Source organism: Sphaerodactylus townsendi, linkage group LG05 (genome assembly GCF_021028975.2).
Source record: "Sphaerodactylus townsendi isolate TG3544 linkage group LG05, MPM_Stown_v2.3, whole genome shotgun sequence".
NCBI lineage: Eukaryota > Metazoa > Chordata > Lepidosauria > Squamata > Sphaerodactylidae > Sphaerodactylus > Sphaerodactylus townsendi.
The window spans coordinates 88,556,989-88,575,986 of NC_059429.1; the positions used below are offsets into that span (position 1 = coordinate 88,556,989).

The 18,998-nt window shown below is 40.2% G+C and overlaps 1 protein-coding gene across 4 annotated transcripts in view; it reads left to right on the forward strand.

The window, feature by feature from the left end:
• The window catches only part of RASSF5 (Ras association domain family member 5), a 117,722-nt gene that overhangs the window by 87,142 nt on the left and 11,582 nt on the right, over positions 1–18,998 (forward strand). The window contains exon 2 of one of the 4 annotated variants that reach the window (XM_048496189.1): positions 11,738–11,791. The exons of the other annotated variants lie outside the window; for them this stretch is intronic. Within the exon in view, the coding sequence (XP_048352146.1) occupies positions 11,738–11,791 (54 nt within the window). The remainder of the gene's footprint in view (positions 1–11,737; positions 11,792–18,998) is intronic. 4 annotated transcript variants of the gene reach the window in all.

The following is an 18,998-nucleotide window of genomic DNA, read 5'->3' on the forward strand; positions in this document are numbered from 1 at the left end:
TTTATATTCAACAAAATATAGTTTTAGTGTCCTTTAGATGCAAAATAAATAGGTATGCATATGAGCTATGACAGAAAAGTTGTTCTTCATAAGCAGCAGAATAGTTAAAACAGATAGTTCTCCTGGCTGTTTGAAAGATGGAGCCATTTTGCCCAATAGTAATTATTACATTGTTCTCTACTGGTTAAATTTGCTGAAATATGAAAGAACAGCTGGGTAAGCTGCTTTCTCATTAAAAAAAACCCATCTACTGGCTGGAATTGTCTGGAGGCTGAGTAGCCAACATGAAGTTGGTGGTTTCCCAATTCCCAAATATAGACTAAGATGCTGGTTGTAGTTCTGCACTTGGGCCTTCTAGTGAAAGTTTCATGCTTGTCAGTAATGTGATTAGAGCAGGAGTCTGCAACCTATGGCTCTCCAGATATTCATGGACTACAATTCCCACCATCCCCTGCCAGCATGGCCAATTGGCCATGGTGGCAGGGACTGATGGGAATTGTAGTCCATGAACATCTGGAGAGCCACAGGTTGCAGACTCCTGGATTAGAGAGAGTGAAACCAATCAAGTCAAATTTTTAATTTTTCACTGGCAAAGTCAACTCCTCTTGGGTTTAAAGTTTCAAGATAGGTCTTCATGAGGCTTTCTTTAGTTTCTGGATGAAAACATATAAACACTTTGGAACATGGAACAATAGTTGAGTCAGTGTGGGCTGTCCTGCCTGAACAATTAAAGATGTAATGATTATTTGTATGGATATTCCAAGTTCTGTCTACCTTCTTTTCACAGTATTTTTCTTAAAGTTCTAGCTTAATATCATGCTGAATACAGGAGATTCAGTGAAAATAAATCTTGAGAAGAGAAATATATTTCCCAGAAATAACAACAAATAAGCAGCCTGGCTTGTGGTAAGCATTATGTTAAATAAGCTTTAGAAGTGGGGCACTGGTTGTTGCAAGCATGTAGTTATTAGATTTTTGGGTTTCTTCAAAATTCTGCAGAATTGCAGTTATTGAACTAAAGATAAAAGATTTGATCAGAGTTGCTTCAGAAAGTAATAAAGTTTAGCTGGGACCCCAGGATCAGCACAGGACACAAACCATGCCACCATTTTTTCATTGTATGGAGGACCCAACAGGCCAGATACAAATGAGAGTGAATTCTCAGTTTGCATTATGTACAACTTCTAAGTTGTTTTAATGCAGGTGCCCTGCCAAAAAGCCTCCAAAATCTTAAAGCTGGGATTGGATGTTACGTATGCATTGGATAAGTGTAACTTTTACATTGTACTGACCATCATTGGAGCCCTATTAATTAATTCAGTTACTGCTATTACCCTTGAGTGAAATGGATTTTGAATGGTGTGGCTCTGTTTTGAATTGCACTGCAAAACCACTGTTTTCAGTTTGCTATAAAAATCTCCATCCAGAAGCTTATAATCAGGATGACAGTGGAGGAAAACCTTGGAAACTGTTCAAGATTCTGAAACCACACTATCAAACAGAAAACTCTGCTTAAAATTATTATTTGGAGGACCACGACAAGTGGAAAATGTGACTCCCTTGCCATGCATTTCGTTCTGTCCTTCAGAAGATCCTGAAACCCATTTTTCCAGTAACTCATACCATAAGGCTTATTAAGAAGTTCATTCTTTGGTTAAAAGGTACTTTTGGCCAGCTAGGCCTTGACCTATATATGTCAAAACCATAAGGAAGGCATACGGTCTCTTAGTGCTCTTTTATTCTTTTTATGCCACATTTTTGCTCTGGGCAGGTTGAATGGGAATATAATCAGACTGGGAAGAGGTATGTAGAAAATGTTCAGTTGTGAATAAAACCTGTAATGATTGAATTAGACCATAGTTAAGTTCAGTTCTGATCTTCCCCCAAAATAGGTATGTTGATATGCTCGGCATATCCCGATAGAAATACATAAAATAAAACTTTGAATTTTTCTACCATTTTAAATGGGTTAGCTTGTCTCTTAGAAACATTTTCAAACAAGTTGTGGGTAAAGCTGCAGTTTCTGGTGTTGGGTAAGCCAAAGAACGGAACAGTATTTTTTTCCCAGCAATGACCAGACAGATCATGCAACACTGGACAAAGAGAACAAACTGACAACAAAAACTGAAGAATAGCAGAGCAATCATAAACATCACGAAGCCACTGAAAAACCCTTTCCATGTAATTTCTCCATATTACTCTCTAGCTGCGTCTCTGTTTTGGGGAATTCTCAGTGAAACTTTTTCTGCCAGTGAAATCTTCTGTATATATAAAAATGGAACCATGCGTTTGTTGCTTCGAGAATAACCCCGCACCTGCTGGCCCAAACGATCGGAAAATTTCACAGACACTTACTTATTCCCCCGACTGTGTTCTTACATACCTCCCGCTGTCAGACAACACACCTGAGCCAGGTAAAACACCTTTTTCCTGGCTCACCAGACCATGCAGCTGCCTGTGTGTAACTGTCACCCTTAGAATGTTTGTGCCCTTAGAATGTTCACTCAGATGGCCAGATATGAGCAGTGAAAACAGTACATAGGCAATAACTTGAGTGGAAGTAAAACACATACACATGTTGCCATGTGAGACGTCAGGTGGGGTTCCCCCCCTCACACGCAGGTATTTTTCACTCTCTGTGCATCACCCACTACGAGCACACAACACACCTACTCTCATACACATTCAGCGGAGGGAGAGGGAAGGGATGGAGGGGGAGGCATGCAAGGGAAGAGAAGTGAGGGAGGGGACAGAGAGTGAGGGGTGCCATGCAAGGGAGGGGAGGGAGAGGGCCCAGCATCTGGATATGACCCACCCACCCTAGCAGAGGGAGACAGAAGGGAGGGAGGCGGAGGGGTGGCATGCAAGGGAGGAGAGGGTGGGAGAGGCAAGGGACCGAGGGGGAGGCATGCAAGGGAACAGAAGTTAGGGAGGGGAGAGTGTGAGGGGTGGCATGCAAGGGAGAGGAGGGAGCGGGCACAGCATCTGGATATGACCCACCCACTCTAGCAAAGGGAAAGGGGAGGGAGGTAGGGGGAGGGGTGCCATGCAAGGGAAGAGAAGTGAGGGAAGATGTGGTCACACACATCAATAACATCGCACAGTATCAGCCTGCACGTTTCCATGAGCATGTACTGCTGGCCTCTGCAATTGATTTGCTGCTACTGTTCCTTTCCCATTTCACCACAATAAGCCACAGCAACGCATGGCCGGGCCCTGCTAGTATCTTCTAAAATATTTCCATTTTTTGTTTTGTTTTGCTTTGCTTAAGAACACAGTCATATACATTCCTCCATACAAGTAACAGTTGCACAATTTGATTTTCCAGCTTTTCAATCAAGTCCATTTTTGGAGCCAGGATGACAAGGGATGTTCAAGAGAAGACAAGAAAGTAGCATCTGAAGCCATTTAGTTGCATTGAATAGCAGCTGCTCTCTTGCTATCCAGGTCTCACAAAGCTATTGACCATAAATACAGGCCAAGTCTTGATTTTTATACAGTTCAGCCATTTGTTTTATTTAAATGAAAAGGTGACAATTTGCAACATGATGGTAAACAAATTCAGCATAAATCAAGCTAACTTATAAGTTACCTCAATATTTTATTTTATTTTATTTTCTTCTGGCTGCTGGAGCGCTGGTCGCAATGCAGCCCTAATTTCATCAGACATTAATGTCACTGGCAGTTTGAGATTTCCTTGATATGCATATTTTAGATATTTGCTAAAAGGTTTATTCTCTCTCTCTGTGTGAACTCAGTCGACGTTGCCATCTAAAAGAAAGCTCTGATACTGTACGTCATACTTAATCTACCATTTTGTATTCAAGGATCTCAATCTATCAAGGATTAGTCTTGCAAAAATCCAAAAACTTCCACTTTAAATTAATGGTATAGGTTGACTAAATCACCTTATCGGTGGTAAGTGGATTGTGGATGTAGTAGAATAGCCAACCACAGAATTCAGGATGGGAGCTAAAGACATTTTGAGCTATGTAAATGATCCCATTTCCTTGTAAAAACCAGGATAATGTATCCTGTGGCACAGTTAGATTTGAGTCCAATAGCACCTTAGAGAACAACAAGAGCTTCAGGATGTAAACTTTGAAGAGTCAAAGCTGTGGAGATGGTCTTGTTTATTTAGCATGTATATGGTACATTTACAGTTAATCATAACTGGGGATTTCTCTTTGAAAAGCGGTAAAAATTAAGTTTTGTTTTTCATTCTTTGTATTCACACAGAAGTATTTTCTGCTGCAGATTCTGATTATATTAAAAGCAGAAGCTGTTAATCTTAAAAGATTACCACACTTCCTGTTTTCTGAGAGAGGATGAAACACACTATTAACAAACACCATCTAGGACTAGGTGAGGCCTTTGTTAAAAAGGATTGGGTTCATTTGAAATGAGATGTAAACACAAGGAGATCTTCAGCTGGATCTGTCCAGCTTCATTTATTCCATGTCAACCCCATTAAGCACCCATGCAAAAGGAAGTAGATGAAATAAAATCACTTAATCAACTTCAACATTTGTTGTAGTAAAACAGGCACTATTCTTGGCCACCTTTGTAACAAAGTGAATGATAGAGTTAGTGGTTTTCCTTCATGGAAGAACAAGTGAACTGTGACTTATAAAAGCTCATACTGAAATAAATGTTATTTAAATTTAAGGTGCCACTGAATTTTTGTTTTATTTTAGTAGGATCAACACGTTTTGTTGCATGCCTACTGAAAAACCAAAAAATATGAAAAATAATACTTGTCCATAATTTCTGAAGCAAAGGAATGGGGGCTTTGTGTACTAATGGAGCCTATTTTATAATCTTAAGAGGTCAGGGGATGCAAGGCATTCAGGTTGATCTTTTACAGCATTTCACACTGCACATTCTGCTTCCAAGATGCTTTTGCGAAATTTGGTTCAGCTCTCACTGCACTGCTTTGAATATGTCCTGCATTTCGTACATATTTAAATGCTTGCATTATGGAAATGGCCTTTTCCTCGGTCTATTCTGCTTCTGATTGCAATCAGAGAAAAGTGAATTGGGAGCTTTGAACAAAAATAAACACCTGTCTATATACAAAGGCGTAGCTAGGGAAAATGGAGGCCAGGGCGCGCGCGCGCGCACACACACACACACACACACACACACACACACACACACACACAGGTAGAACATTGTTTTAAAATTGTCCTTAGCTTAAAATTTGCATAATTCATGTTTCTTTATGATAGGATCAGGAGCTGACACTCCTCCCCTGTCACCATTTTGTATAGGCATATTTTTGTCTGGACTTCTTACAAAATATGTTGCTAGTTTGTATTTATTGCAGTGTGTTGAGAATGTTTTTTGAAATGCTTTTTGCTCCAGTAACAGTAGCTAGAATAGTATATTCAAGGTATTAGAAAAAATGTTTCTCCTACCATGGCAGAATAGATCATGAAATACAAGAAAACCTTTATAACAGTTTAAAAGAAAGTAATGACATGTCTCATTTGGGCAACACTTTGCAATCTTTTTTCTTACAGATTTGTTTGATACATATTAATCTGTTTCCATTTTTGTATCAGTTTATTCTTCTAACAGTTTGTAATTTTTTTCCTTTTTGTAAAAATGGTTTTCAGATTATTATTTTTTTGCTCCAAGGAAAGGTTAGCTTGTGTAATTGTAATTGTTGTGGCATGCAGATTATGTACAAAAAGACAGAAAAGCACTCGTGTCTACTTATGTTAAATGTTGAGGTTGGCAAAGCAGTTGAAAAAATATGACTTGAGAGAATTAAAAAAATTGAATAAGGATAAGCTCTTCATTTGGAGCTTACAATACACTCTTGGGTGTTGTGATGGTGACTGGTGGCAGACCTTAGTTGTTTCTTTCATCTATGGTTATATGTCATCTATGGTTATATGGAAGGAAACGGCTCTCAGGGATACCAGCCAAGCAGGAGGATGGAGCAGCCATTTCACGTCATTGTTTTCTAGCACTACCATGTTTCCCCGAATAATTTTTGCTCCCAAAGATGCGCTATGTCTGATTTTCAGGGGATGTCTTATATTTCTGTATTCTGTTCGTCAGGCATACTTCCAAACAAAAACTTTGCTACATCTTACTTTTGCGGGATGCCTTATATTTCGCACTTCAGCAAAACCTCTACTACATCTTATTTTCCAGGGATGTCTTATATTCGGGGGAAAACAGGGTAAATGAAGACCCCTCCCACTTGCATATAATGCTTGCAGCAGCAAGTATTACACTTGTGGGATCTTTGCTCTCTCTAAAGTAAGAACAATGCTAATGGATATTACATTCCTGAGACCAGTTGAAAGGATAATATTTATAGGCTATTCTGTTATTGCTGTGTTATAAACTTAGTGGCAACAATTATATAGATCATTTATACACTTGTAGACTCCCACACAGTAAGCATCCATTCTCTTTAGGTTGGATTTTCCATTATGCATACATTTCCTCCTCTTCAAAACTCACTGCATTTCAGGTCAGACTCTCCTTAGGGGGCTTTCCCCACTACAGAAGGGAGCTAAGGTTGACTCGGTTCCCTTCAGTGGAGGGTGATTCCAGGCTGTCCCCACAGCAACTGAGTTGGCCCCCTGGAACCAAGCTAAGTGGGCGGGATCATCTTGGTGCCTGTTTCACTCCTCGATCGTGATTGGCACTTGTGTTACGGCAGGAAACGGGAGCGTTTTGGTTTTTTTTACAGTTTTTACAGTTTACAGTTACATGCGCTTTCTGCCCGCCACGACTCTCCCATTCTGCACATGTCACAAAAGCGGCTCATGATTGGTTGAACGAATGAGGTGTCATTTCGATGCTTCCCCACTTCGAAGCTTCAAAGCGGTATTGACCTTGTTCCGGCAGAAAAGTGTAGTTCATAACTGCGACAAGGATGTCGCAGTTCGGAGGGGGGGGTGGGAACTGAGACAAAACAATGTTGAGCTCGGTGGCAGTGGGGATTCACTGAGGCGAACCTAGGTAGAAACCAGTTCAACTCTGTCAGTGGGGAAAGCCCCCCTGAGAATTTCCAAGACCAGCTAAACTGTGACTTTTTAGAAGAGAGTGAAGGGTAAGTGCAGAGGATGAATATGCATTTGGTTGCCTTTGGTTTTCCTTGCTCCTCCCGGCTTTTTCCCGCCTTCCCAATCAGCTAGAATAAGGTAATTCCATGAATGCTGTGGACACTTTGCAGAGGGTTTTTTCCATTCAAACTAAAAAATCAGAGGAAAAACCCACTGCAAAGTATACAGCCTCAAGATAAGCACTGCCTGGATAAAAGCCCATAATATTTCTGAATGTGTTGATGCACTAAAGGAGAGTTTGGAATTGAAGCAGTCAAGAAGTTGACTTTAAATGAGAATGTCCAGTAGGAATAAAATAAGCTTATGTAAATTGCTGTAAATTTGTGTTGGATTGTATTATACACACACATATCCAGCATATCCAGTTTAAAAGAATCTGGCATTAGGCGATGTGAAATTCCTCTGCATAAGATCCTGGAGAGCCACTGCCAATCTGAGTAGAAGGCACTGACTATGATGGACCAAGGGTCTGATTGTATAAGGCAGATTCATATGTTCGTTTGACAGTGAAATGGGCAGGAAATAGATAGTTTGGGTATTAACTCTGGGAAAGGTACAGATCCTACCATATGTTCAATGGGCTGAGAAAAGTAGCATTGAGAAGAGGATGGAATTTGAGAATAGTTGTAAAGGTCAGAAGTATATTGGCTATGTATCCAAGAAAGGGTTGGGAGAGAGAGGTCCCTATCACCAGTATTTTGCTTCATTGTTGTGTGAATTTGGTTTATACTAGAATAGAATGTTGTATTGCCATTGTAGAATTGTGGTTTGGGGAGTATTGCACAAAAAATGATATGCAGTTGAAGCATGTTTGGATATTCAGGAAGGATCATTGTGCTAGTGGAACTTCATGGTACACTTGTTGTGAGGTTGCAACTAAAAATGCCATGTGCATGGTAAGTCCTTCTCTTTTCCTGTATCAGAGTATGACTCATCTCATGATATGTTGTCATCATACTGTTGTTTTATGCCTGCCAGTGGTATAGAACTGGTGTGGGGAAATATACAATGATGTTGCAGTACAGGACGAACCAGTGACGAGGGAGTTTGTTTCTCTACAGTGTGTACTTCTGCCCTGAAATGGCCCAGTATAACGAGCTCATCTGTTGGAACTATCTTAAATGGTTCTCTTATGGGAAAATGTATCTAATTAAATATGAATACTCTGATAGGAATCTGTCCCAGTGTTTATGAGGCGTTGACTGGCATTTGACATTTATAAAGATAAGTTTCAGGTCTTCCAACTTGCTATCCATGAGCTGTTGATTCTTCGGCTTGTGGAATGAACAGTAATTAGCACCTGCTTTGTGTCAATGAAAACTAGATGATATTATCCTAGAAAAGTGAATGTGGGGATATTTTACCAGTTGCTGAATTTTTCCGTGCCATGGAGAGAGCTGCCATATGAGGCTTGCTGCTCATTAGAATGTAAGCCTGACAATTACTATTTTTTCATGGTGACAGAATGTTGGAATACTAATTTCAGGAAAATGAAAAATAGACAAATAACACAGTTTGAGGGCTGTATTCCCATATTTGCAGTAATCTGGGGACAAATGCCCCAGGCAGTCCCTGTTGAGTCACAAGGGGAGGCAGAAAATCACCCCCCACATATCTGACCTATCTGGGCCTGGGTGTGACATGTGTGTGCCACCCAGGCAGGCCTCAGCCTGTCGGCCAACCTGTTGAACCTTGGGCATGCTCTCCGGCTGCTGCCTGAGGGGCAGACTGAGCCAGAGGGGGCGGTGCAGTGTGCGCATGCATGGTGCAGGACAGGACCTGCACACTGTGCCGCCCTCTCTGGCTTGGCCCGCTGTTCAGGCAGCAGGTGAAAAGCATGCCCATGGCCCACCAGGCCAGCCTTGTTAGCCAGCCAGCCCACAGCCTAGGCTCCAGCTGCTGCCCGAGGGGCTGGCCAAGCCAGAGGGGGCAGCACAATGTGCACAGGTGCTGCACGCCCTCCAGACACACTCTCCTTCCCCCCTCACCCCACCCCCAGCCTTGCCACTGGCTAAGGTAAGTGGGGCATGGGGGCACGGAGGCCCATGGCGGGGGCAGAAAACTCAGAATCTGCCCTGGGCTCCATTTTCCCTAGCTATACCTCTGCATATTTGTGCTATGCAAGTGTGAAATGTAGGACTACGGTTCAGCATTCTAGAGAATTCAAACTTCACTGTTTTTATTGGTGTTATTTGTTTACAATCATGGCAGATAACCAAAGCCATGGTGACTAGAAAACCACTCCATCCAAATGCAATATAGCCCTGGTTCCTAGAACTAAGAGACAAACATCAGCAGATAGTGTTGGTCTCAGTATCCTCCAGGATGATTGGTTGTATATTGAGTGACAATACTGTATATAAATACAATTTCTCTCCAGTTCTGTTTTTTTTATTTTGATTTTTGTTGCAGTTGTTCCCCTTTGTTTGATAGAGTATTGTCTACTGAGTGAAACAGGATGCTGGTCTAGAAAGACCACTGATTTGATCCAGCAGGGTCTTTTATGTGCCCTTAAGGATCTGAAGCTAACTTGAATTTCTTGTGGCGATCCCTGGGAATAGAGGCTGGGCAGAATTTCTAATGGCCATGGCCCAGTGCCAAGAAACAGAAGAAATTATTCAGAATAAATGTCTTTATAAAGATCTGCTTGCTGAGGTGGGCTTTGTGGTGCAGAATTTTGGTTTTATTTTATTTTTAGTTTGCTGTATATATGCAGTGTATATATGCAGTGGTTCTCTAGTGGTACTTATTCCACTGGTGGAATCCAGAATTAGTCTAGGTAGGATAGAGAGTTTTCATAACGATTGATAAGAATTTGCTTGATATCAATATTCATGTCTACTGTTAACATAACATTCCATCTCCTGCCAATTTTATAAGCCATGGATTATCCAAGACCTTTTGGTATGCTTGTAGTAGCCAAGAACACTCGATGTTTCTTCTAGTTCCCTGTTTCCACCTGCCCACCTGCAGATATGTTTGATAAATTGCTTCTTGCCACTCCTTCCTGCCATAGATTATCCACTGTGCTTCTACCCTTCCTCCATTTCCCCCAGTCTCCATTTTGAGTAACAGCATTCTCCTAATCATTACAGCAAGTAAAAAACACCATGCATAGAATCCCAAAATACATTAGTCAAAGCAGACCTACATTTTCCAAAATGTGTGTAAACAAGACTTCCATCTGGGGAAGAAGGGGATAAGCATGGTCCCCTTTTTTCTTAATTCTTTTTTTTTGGTGGTGGTGGGGGCTCCATATAACCTGCATTTTCTTAACCAGTGTTTTGCACTGTCCTTTAGAGTTGCTGTAGCAGTAAAATTTATACTAAATCGTAGTGTTACAATTTTCACCTACTAATAGAACTATTATTTTTGTTCATGTGTTAAAACCACAGCAATACAATTTATTCCCAAAAATATCATGGCTATCATAATAAATATAATAACAGAATGCTGTAAACATATAAACATCCCTCTCTAAAAAGTGGGAATTTCCCCCTATTGTGGTAGGTCCCAGATTGGTGAAGTCTACAATAAAAATATGTGATTGGTGAAGTCTACAATAAAAAGGATTGAGAACCAAAGTAGTAAAACATACAGTGCTTCTTTGCTCAATTCTACTTATTCTCAGGACCAGTGCAATAATAATTGTCCATTCTTGAATTATTTTACGTTCTAATGCCCTGGAACCATCATGATCTCTTCCAGAAATTGAAGCTTTCATCGTCTTTCACCCATGAAAACCAAGTTGACATGTGTAATGATGATTGTAAAACTGGCCCTTTCCGTGGTTCCCATTTGTAAGAAATATCATCTTTATCCTGGGGCATTCCTTTATTATCTACAGCTTGCTGACTCTTTGTGTTCTGGGCTCCAGGATGAGAACAGGCTTTTAATAATGGGTCAGTGTCCTCTCTGGCAATAAAGTAGTCATATTTCATTTTTTTGGTTTTGTTGCTTTTATAGGCAGGATTGAACAAAAATGCATGTGTTGCAATAAGATTCATATCTTCCATGTAGGACAAAAGGACATTTAATTTGAAAGTAACTTCAAAAATCTATATGTTGTAGTTTCATGTTTAAACACTAGGGGTGCACACTATTGCGTGCTTCATATATTTACTGATCATGGGTATGATAGATTCTTCCCTGTATTTGCTGGTGTCTGTGCTGTAAGGTCCTTTCTTAAGGTTGAATTTCCTGCACAGTTTAGGGTGAACTTTATATAATACAGAAGGTGTTACTAGTGGTCAGTTTTGTTCATGCCTTACTCTTGAATTATATCTAGTCCCAGCCACACAAAGTTCAGAAGGACCGATTTATTGCCATGATATTTTCTACAAATCTGGTGATCCCAATATTGGCTTATGGAAGAAAGATGTCTGTAGCCTGGTGATTTACAAATTCATCAAGTAGATATCACAGTCTCTTGGAATTCATATGCTGAACTTTCTTTAAATTGTCCAGCTATATTAATTCTTAAATCGATGCATGGTTTACATGAGAATAAGAACTGCAACAGTTGGTTTAACAGTGTATACTATATCTTGCTATATATATATATATATATATATATATATATATTAATTTGGGTTGGTATTTTGCCTTCCTTTTCATTTGTATTATTTATGATTTTATTTAAACAGATAATCATGAATGATGATTTCTACCATGCTCCAAAAGGATCTCTGATTTATATGGTGAGGAGCGAAGGTGATGAGAGCTGAATTTGAAAATGATTAATTCCTGCAAAGGGAAAAATATATTTTCTCCAAGCTGGACTCAGAAGTGGGGAGAGAATGATGACCATTTCTAATTAATCTAATTACACAGTAAGAATTTCCACTGCATCTCTTTATCTAGTATTATTTTCTCTCAGGTTGGTTGAGCACCTGAATGCCTTACCTGCTGGAGCTCTAAGCCAAAGTCACTGACTTGACCTCTGCGTTCCCAAGGAAGGTGGAACAAGACCCTCTTTGTCCCAAGGAGCTGTCATATTTTGATAGACTGCAGCTGATTCAAAAGTCGCTGGTTTCAATGTTAGGATACAGTGGGTGTATTTTGCCTTTAGTTTTAATTAAAATAGTTCACTAAGCAAAGCTGTATCTCCCAAAAATATATTCAAGGCTCTGACTCTAGAGAAGGTTGTGCTTAACTGTAAATGCTGTAGCGCGAATGTAACTTAGCAATTAGTTTCGTAAGAGGAAATGAGCTCTTCTGTAAAACTGTTCTGGGATTTGCGTAAGGAAAATGTTAGTCTTAGGCTGCCTGAAAAGGGAAGCAGGAGGAGGAACCTGCTGCAGATATCCACAATCCCCCTCCCCCTATAGCGTGTTTGAAGGTGGAAGATTGAAGATATATTTTGATATCATCAGTGGTACATTTGCCTCTGCTGCTTTCTCAGTGGTAGATATGTTGTGAACATGGTTTCAATCTGCAACTCCATAATTTAGATTGTTATGATTATGGTTGTTATGTGGTTATGATTTGGAATACAAAGCATAGTTTGGACTCTAATACATAGCTATCACTGGAATTTCCTGACTTACTGAATGACCAAAGAAGGTGTTCAGTGCTATCTGGACATTTAGCAGAAATTTTAGATCTTGTACTCAAATTATGAGACATTCCTTCTTTTAAAAAGCAGTTTCTTCTGAGAGTTTCTGCCTTATTAACTGAGTATCTCAGAAATGCTAAAAAGGAATAGAGCTTGCTTCAGAAGAAATGGAGGACTGATGCTTCAAGGCCATTCATTTTCACTTATAGTCAATCTTTACATTCTTCAAAAAAAGTTCTTCTTAACATGATAACTTGAATTTTCTCCTCTTTAAAGACAGCACATGGAATTTTCATTTTTTAAAAAAATTGCAACTTTTTGGGATATAAGTTCTGGCTCCTTCATTTAATTTATCCATGATTTGAAGATCTACTCCCTTTAGGACTGGATGATTACCTCCAAAAGGTATGGTCTGATGGCCATGCTTGGCAAGGGATTCCTCATAGGCAAAATACTTCCCAAACTGTCCTCTTACAATACCTTACCCACTCTCATTCCTTGTCCCCCATCTGGCAAACCCAAAGCTTTTTACCTGAAAATTATGAAAGAAAAAAAATTATGCCAGCAGCACCACAAGACCTTAAGAACATAAGAACAAGCCAGCTGGATCAGACCTGAGTCGATCTAGTCCAGCACTCTGCCACTCGCAGTGGCCCACCAGGTGCCCTTGGGAGCTCACGTGCAGGATGTGAAAGCAATGGCCTTCTGCTGCTGCTGCTGCTCCTGAGCACCTGGTCTGCTTACTTGACTCTTGTGAAAGTTTCAAGGAATGGTCCCTCATGAAAGTCTCAAAGTTGAGCAGTGAAGGAACTGTTCTCCACTAGGTTCGGTTACCAGTTTGTCTGCCTCTGAAATGCTCCGCCTCCTTTCTAAGCAGTCTCCAGATTATAATATTTTTCCTCTGCCTCCCCATGGTTCACTCCTTCATAACTCTTTTATAATGGAAGAAAGATTTCTGCAGGACATACTGGCCATTGTTAAAGGACATTAGTGTGCTTGTTTTAGGAAGAGGGGCATGGCTTACTGCTGGTCCATGTATGCCATGTTCCATCCCTGACATCTCCAATTAAACAGATGAGGTAGGATGCGATATGAACTGACTTCGGCTTGGGACAATACTGATGATAGTAAGGCAGCTTCCATATGTTGCCCACCTTGAAAGTCATTTCCTGTTCACCAGTTTGGCCTGGAAAGTCTCTTTGGCGTAATGGCTTTGGAGATAATGGTAGTAGTAATTTGGTTCCTTGGAGCCAGGGCTGAGTTGCCCAGACATGAAGATATGTTTCTAAATCTCCCACTTTATTAAGGACACCCACATTGAAATAGGTGAAGCTGGAATTTCTATTACAATTTATCATTCCGATCTTGTTACATAATAATTTAATTTGGTCTGTTCCCTGATATAAAAGCCAAGTACCTGAACTTTCTTTCATCCCACATATTGTTTGAAAAGCACATCATGATGTAACCTTGCTCAATCTAAACAGGTCTGTGTCTGTTCAGTGCTTGATGGGAGACCTCCCATATTTATGACCTTGAATTCTGAGGTTTAAAAAAGGGACAATGTAAATCTAATAGGCATTTCTATATCACCTGCACTTTTCAGCAGAAATTCAGCATAAGATAGAGGAGAGAAGAATGATGTAAACTTCTTTGAGTTCCCCTTGGGGAGAAAGGTGAGGTATAAGTTAAATAAAATAAACAAATAAACAAATAAATAAATGCACACATGCAGCTGCAAGTCAGGAAATCCTGAGTTGAAAGGAAAATACACTTTGGTAACTCTACCCTAAGTATGGAGAGGAAACATATGGGAGCTCATAACTGAATGCTGATTGAGGCCCTCAGTTACTTCTCTGATTGGCCCTAAATGCCATTCACACGCAACCCCCTGCTGTTTATGAATATATCACAGAAAACATGGCTCCCATGTGGCTGCATCTAAAAAAGGCACCTTATAACTTCCACCTGTGTGCAGATGTAGCAGAATTGGACATTCTTTTGCAAAGGAGCAGATCCTCCCTTGGAAAAGATCTCTCAGATCAAAATCTCTCATGTCTCAGTTTATTGTTATGGTAGTAGTTTCTTTTCCTTAAAGACACAATTATCTGAACTGATTTCAGGTAAGGTAGCCTTTTTAAGAAGAACTGAGAATGTCTATGTTGAGAATGGATTTCTTCTCTTATCTAGTTTAGTAGGCCAAAGGAATCTGCTACCTTCTAGACTTGGTTTGCTATATTATTATCATTTAATATATTAATACCATTATGGCCATTGGGCATAAACTTGTCTTAGCAGGGGCTACATTGTCCATGCACTTGCTAGATTTAATTGGTCTACTTTGAATAGCTTTATTACCCTCTTAATTTAGTGTCGCCTTCTGAGTGAGCAGGTAATCAATACTGAGTACTCTGTTGTATTCAAATATAAGAAGGCAGAAATAGACTGTGAATCTGATGGCCTTGCTTGGAAGGTGGCCCAGACAATGCAGGGTGTGCCATTTGCTTCCGGTAGGCTTGATTCTAAAAGGATTAGTAACAATTTAAAATGTGGTGAGTTTCTTTAAAATGAGAGGCAAATTTTAAAAGGAGGGAGGGTGAAAGGGAAATAACTCGAGTCCTTCCTAGTGTTATATGAAATGTAGAATTGCCCAAAGAAATAGGTAGAAAACATTGGAATACTACAAATGGAGTTAAATCCTAACATGGTCTCAGAGATGTAAAGGACTGAGAGAGTGAGTTGATGTGAAAGTCACCTCAGCAGAAGCAGATGATACCAAATTATGTAGTGTGGTGAGAACCGCAAAGGATTGCGAAGAGCTCCAAGCGGACCTTGATAAATTAGGTGAGTGGGCTAAGAAATGGCAAATGCAGTTCAATGTAGCAAAATGCAAAGTGATGCACATAGGGGCAAAACATCCAAACTTCACATACACGCTACAAGGGTCAGTGCTATCAGTCACAGACCAGGAAAGGGATTTGGGCGTCTTAGTTGATAGTTCCATGGGAATGTCAACTCAATGCATGGCAGCTGTGAAAAAGGCAAACTCTATGCTGGGGATAATTAGGAAAGGAATTGATAATAAAACTGCAAAGATTGTCATGCCCTTATATGAAGCAGTGGTGCGACCGCACTTGGAGTACTGTGTTCAGTTTTGGTCGCCACATCTCAAAAAGGATATTGAAGAGAGAAAAAGGGCAGAGAAGGGCAACGAGGATGATTGAGGGACTGGAGCACCTTCCTTATGAGGAGAGGCTGCAGCGTTTGGGACTCTTTAGTTTGGAGAGGGGGCGGCTGAGGGGGGATATGATCGAAGTCTATAAAATTATGCATGGGGTAGAAAATGTTGACAGAGAGAATTTTTTCTCTCTTTCTCACAATACTAGAACCAGGGGGCATTCATTGAAAATGCTGGGGGGAAGAATTAGGACTAATAAAAGGAAACACTCCTTCACACAACATGTGATTGGTGTTTGGAATATGCTGCCACAGGAGTTGGTGATGGCCACTAACCTGGATAGCTTTAAAAGGGGCTTGGACAGATTTATGGAGGAGAAGTCGATTTATGGCTACCAATCTTGATCCTCTTTGATCTGAGATTGCAAATGCCTTAACAGTCCAGGTGCTTGGGAGCAACAGCCGCAGAAGGCCATTGCTTTCACATGCTGCATGTGAGCTCCCAAAGGCACCTGGCGGGCCACTGCGAGTAGCAGAGAGCTGGACTAGATGGACTCTGGTCTGATCCAGCAGGCTTGTTCTTATGTTCTTATGTTCTTATGCTGCCTCATATCGTTTTATTTATTGTAAATTATTTCTTGTACATTCAAGCTACAGAAATTATATAAATAAAACTTTAATTTGTTCAATTTAACCTGGAATCCTCCTTTGAAACTGGTTTAAAGCTCAAACACACTACTTTAGGAGACAATAAAAAGGGGTTTGGAATTAAATTCCTGAAGGCGGGCGGGCGGGCGGAAGGAAGGAAGGAAGGAAGGAAGGAAGGAAGGAAGGAAGGAAGGAAGGAAGGAAGGAAGGAAGGAAGGATTTTTTTGCACATGTCATGTTTGTTTGCAAGACAGAAGAGAGTAGTCATTGCAAGGCTAGAAGGGAGTTTGACATTCACAGCACTGGGAACTGTCCCCAGATTCATTTTCACTGGATTTTTTCCTTTCTCAGATCCTTTTGGCAAGTTGCAAATGGATCAGCAGAAGCCTTGGTTTGGGAACAGAGCCACTTCTAGCTAGACGGGATGCTCTTAAACTCATTGGAGCTGAGATTTGTTCATCATGACCTGTAGGTTCTTTGCTTCATTTAAAATAGAGGATGGGGAGAATTTGCTGTATACCAGATGTGCACTTGATTTTCTTAGAAACCAAATCCATGCTTTCCTTATAATTAGCTGCAACATTACTATCTATGTATATTTGTAGTTATGCAGTTTTAATGTTTAAGCTATTTAAACTGTGATTTTAACCATATATTTCCTTTGTGAGCTACTTTGGAAACCATGTGCTGAGGGTTTTTGTGGGCTGTATATATATTTTTTTCAAATGACTAGTAGTGGGATCTATGGCAAAATACATTGATATGCCAGAGTGCTGATGACTGACAGGGGAATGAGAGTGGTGAAAACTGAGGGACAAGAACCAAGACTGAAGGTTCTTTGTGCAGAGGGATTAGACTTGTGATGGGTTCAGTGTAGATGAGTAAACATGGGGTAATGCATCTGATGCATTGGCCCATGTCTGCTTAGGTTAACAGTTATTATTCAGGCAACATAAATTCATTTGGTATGTGGTCTGTGATTAGGAGGTTGCTGTGAATATTTTGGTTGGGATGGGATAAGTTGACATTCTGGTCTTGCATATCTCAGCCTTCACTCTGGGAAGACAAGTCAGGGAATATCTCATCATCCCCTCGCAGCTGCCTGAGGCTTCAAGAGTCACACGTTATCCTTTGAGGTCTCAGAAGCTGAAAGAAACAAACACCAATCTCTTCCTCTTTGCCTAGACTGCATAACTCAGTGTGACTGTATTCATTTCAGTACACTCAAGTACTGGAGGAAGAGCTGTTCTCTTGTTCTTAGGACTGACATTATTCCCAAGATGATGAAAAAATCAAATGCTTTAATAGCTTGACTATTGGGCACCTGTCATTACATCTAATCATTTGGAGCATTTGGTGCAGGACACATCTGTGACAATCAGCCCATTGTACATTTAATGAGCTACCTCGATATTCCTGTGGCTATGACAGGTGAATCCAAAGTTGTTTATTTCTTCTTTGCTGAATTCTCTGAACCTCCAATTATGTTTGTCTTTGGAGTCCTGGAGATGCTCTGGTCTGTAATCGGCCTTGATTGTCAGTGTGTTCGATTGCATTTGAACAGTAATTAATAGATTACCATTCTAAAAAAGCCCTCATAAGAATCTATGCTATGTTCTTATTTGTCCTTTTTAAAAAGAAAATTAAAATATAGTGAATAGCCAGTGTCTCCCTGTGTTTCTTACACAGTCATTTCCAATTCATGCAATGAATAGATCAAATTCTTTGGGGGACTGATGCGAAATGGTGGGTTGGGAATCCTGTACACAGATTAATTGCATTTTGTATTTTTTTAAATTGTTGGTTGGGGCAGTTCTGTTTAAAACCCAACACAATACTACCGGTATATTGTTTGTTTGTTATGTGAAGTATCTTGGTGCGTGTATTGAAAGAGTAAGATCAGGGCTGTCAAAAGGAATTCAATAAGGGACCCAAATTCGAGGTCTCTGGTCACATTGGCCTGTGGATTTTGGAAGATTATGTGATTTACATTCATAAAAAGTAGATTTGGATGGGGTGAAGGGAGTCCAAGAATCTTTGTCCAAGAGCCTGTGTCTCTTTGTCTGTCATGGAATCATAACAGCAAATGTGTGCCCATAACTGATTTCTCAGACAGCAGTGTCTCATGCATCAGAGAAGGCAGTGTGGTCACAGCAAACAACTCAGAGCCTCAAGTGCCAAGGTTTGTGTAAGGTACCTATAGACTGCCATCTGCTTAAGGAAATGAGAATGTTGTACTACAAATCATTATCTACAACTGTTCAGAAGAGTCCTGGCAGAATAAATTAATGCTTCTTAAAATAAGAGGATTTATTTCGATTAAAAAAGGAATACATTTTGGAGAGGAAGTACATTATTATTGTTTACTTAGACTCTTATTAGTTTTAAGTCTCCTTTCCTCCTTTCTAAAGTTGCTCCTGAATAAATCCCTTATTGCCTGTTTCTCCATTGTGATCTCTTGCGCCCCTCAACCTGCTTCAGGTTGGTTCTGGTGTATTTTCCAGAACAAATCTAGGATTATTTCT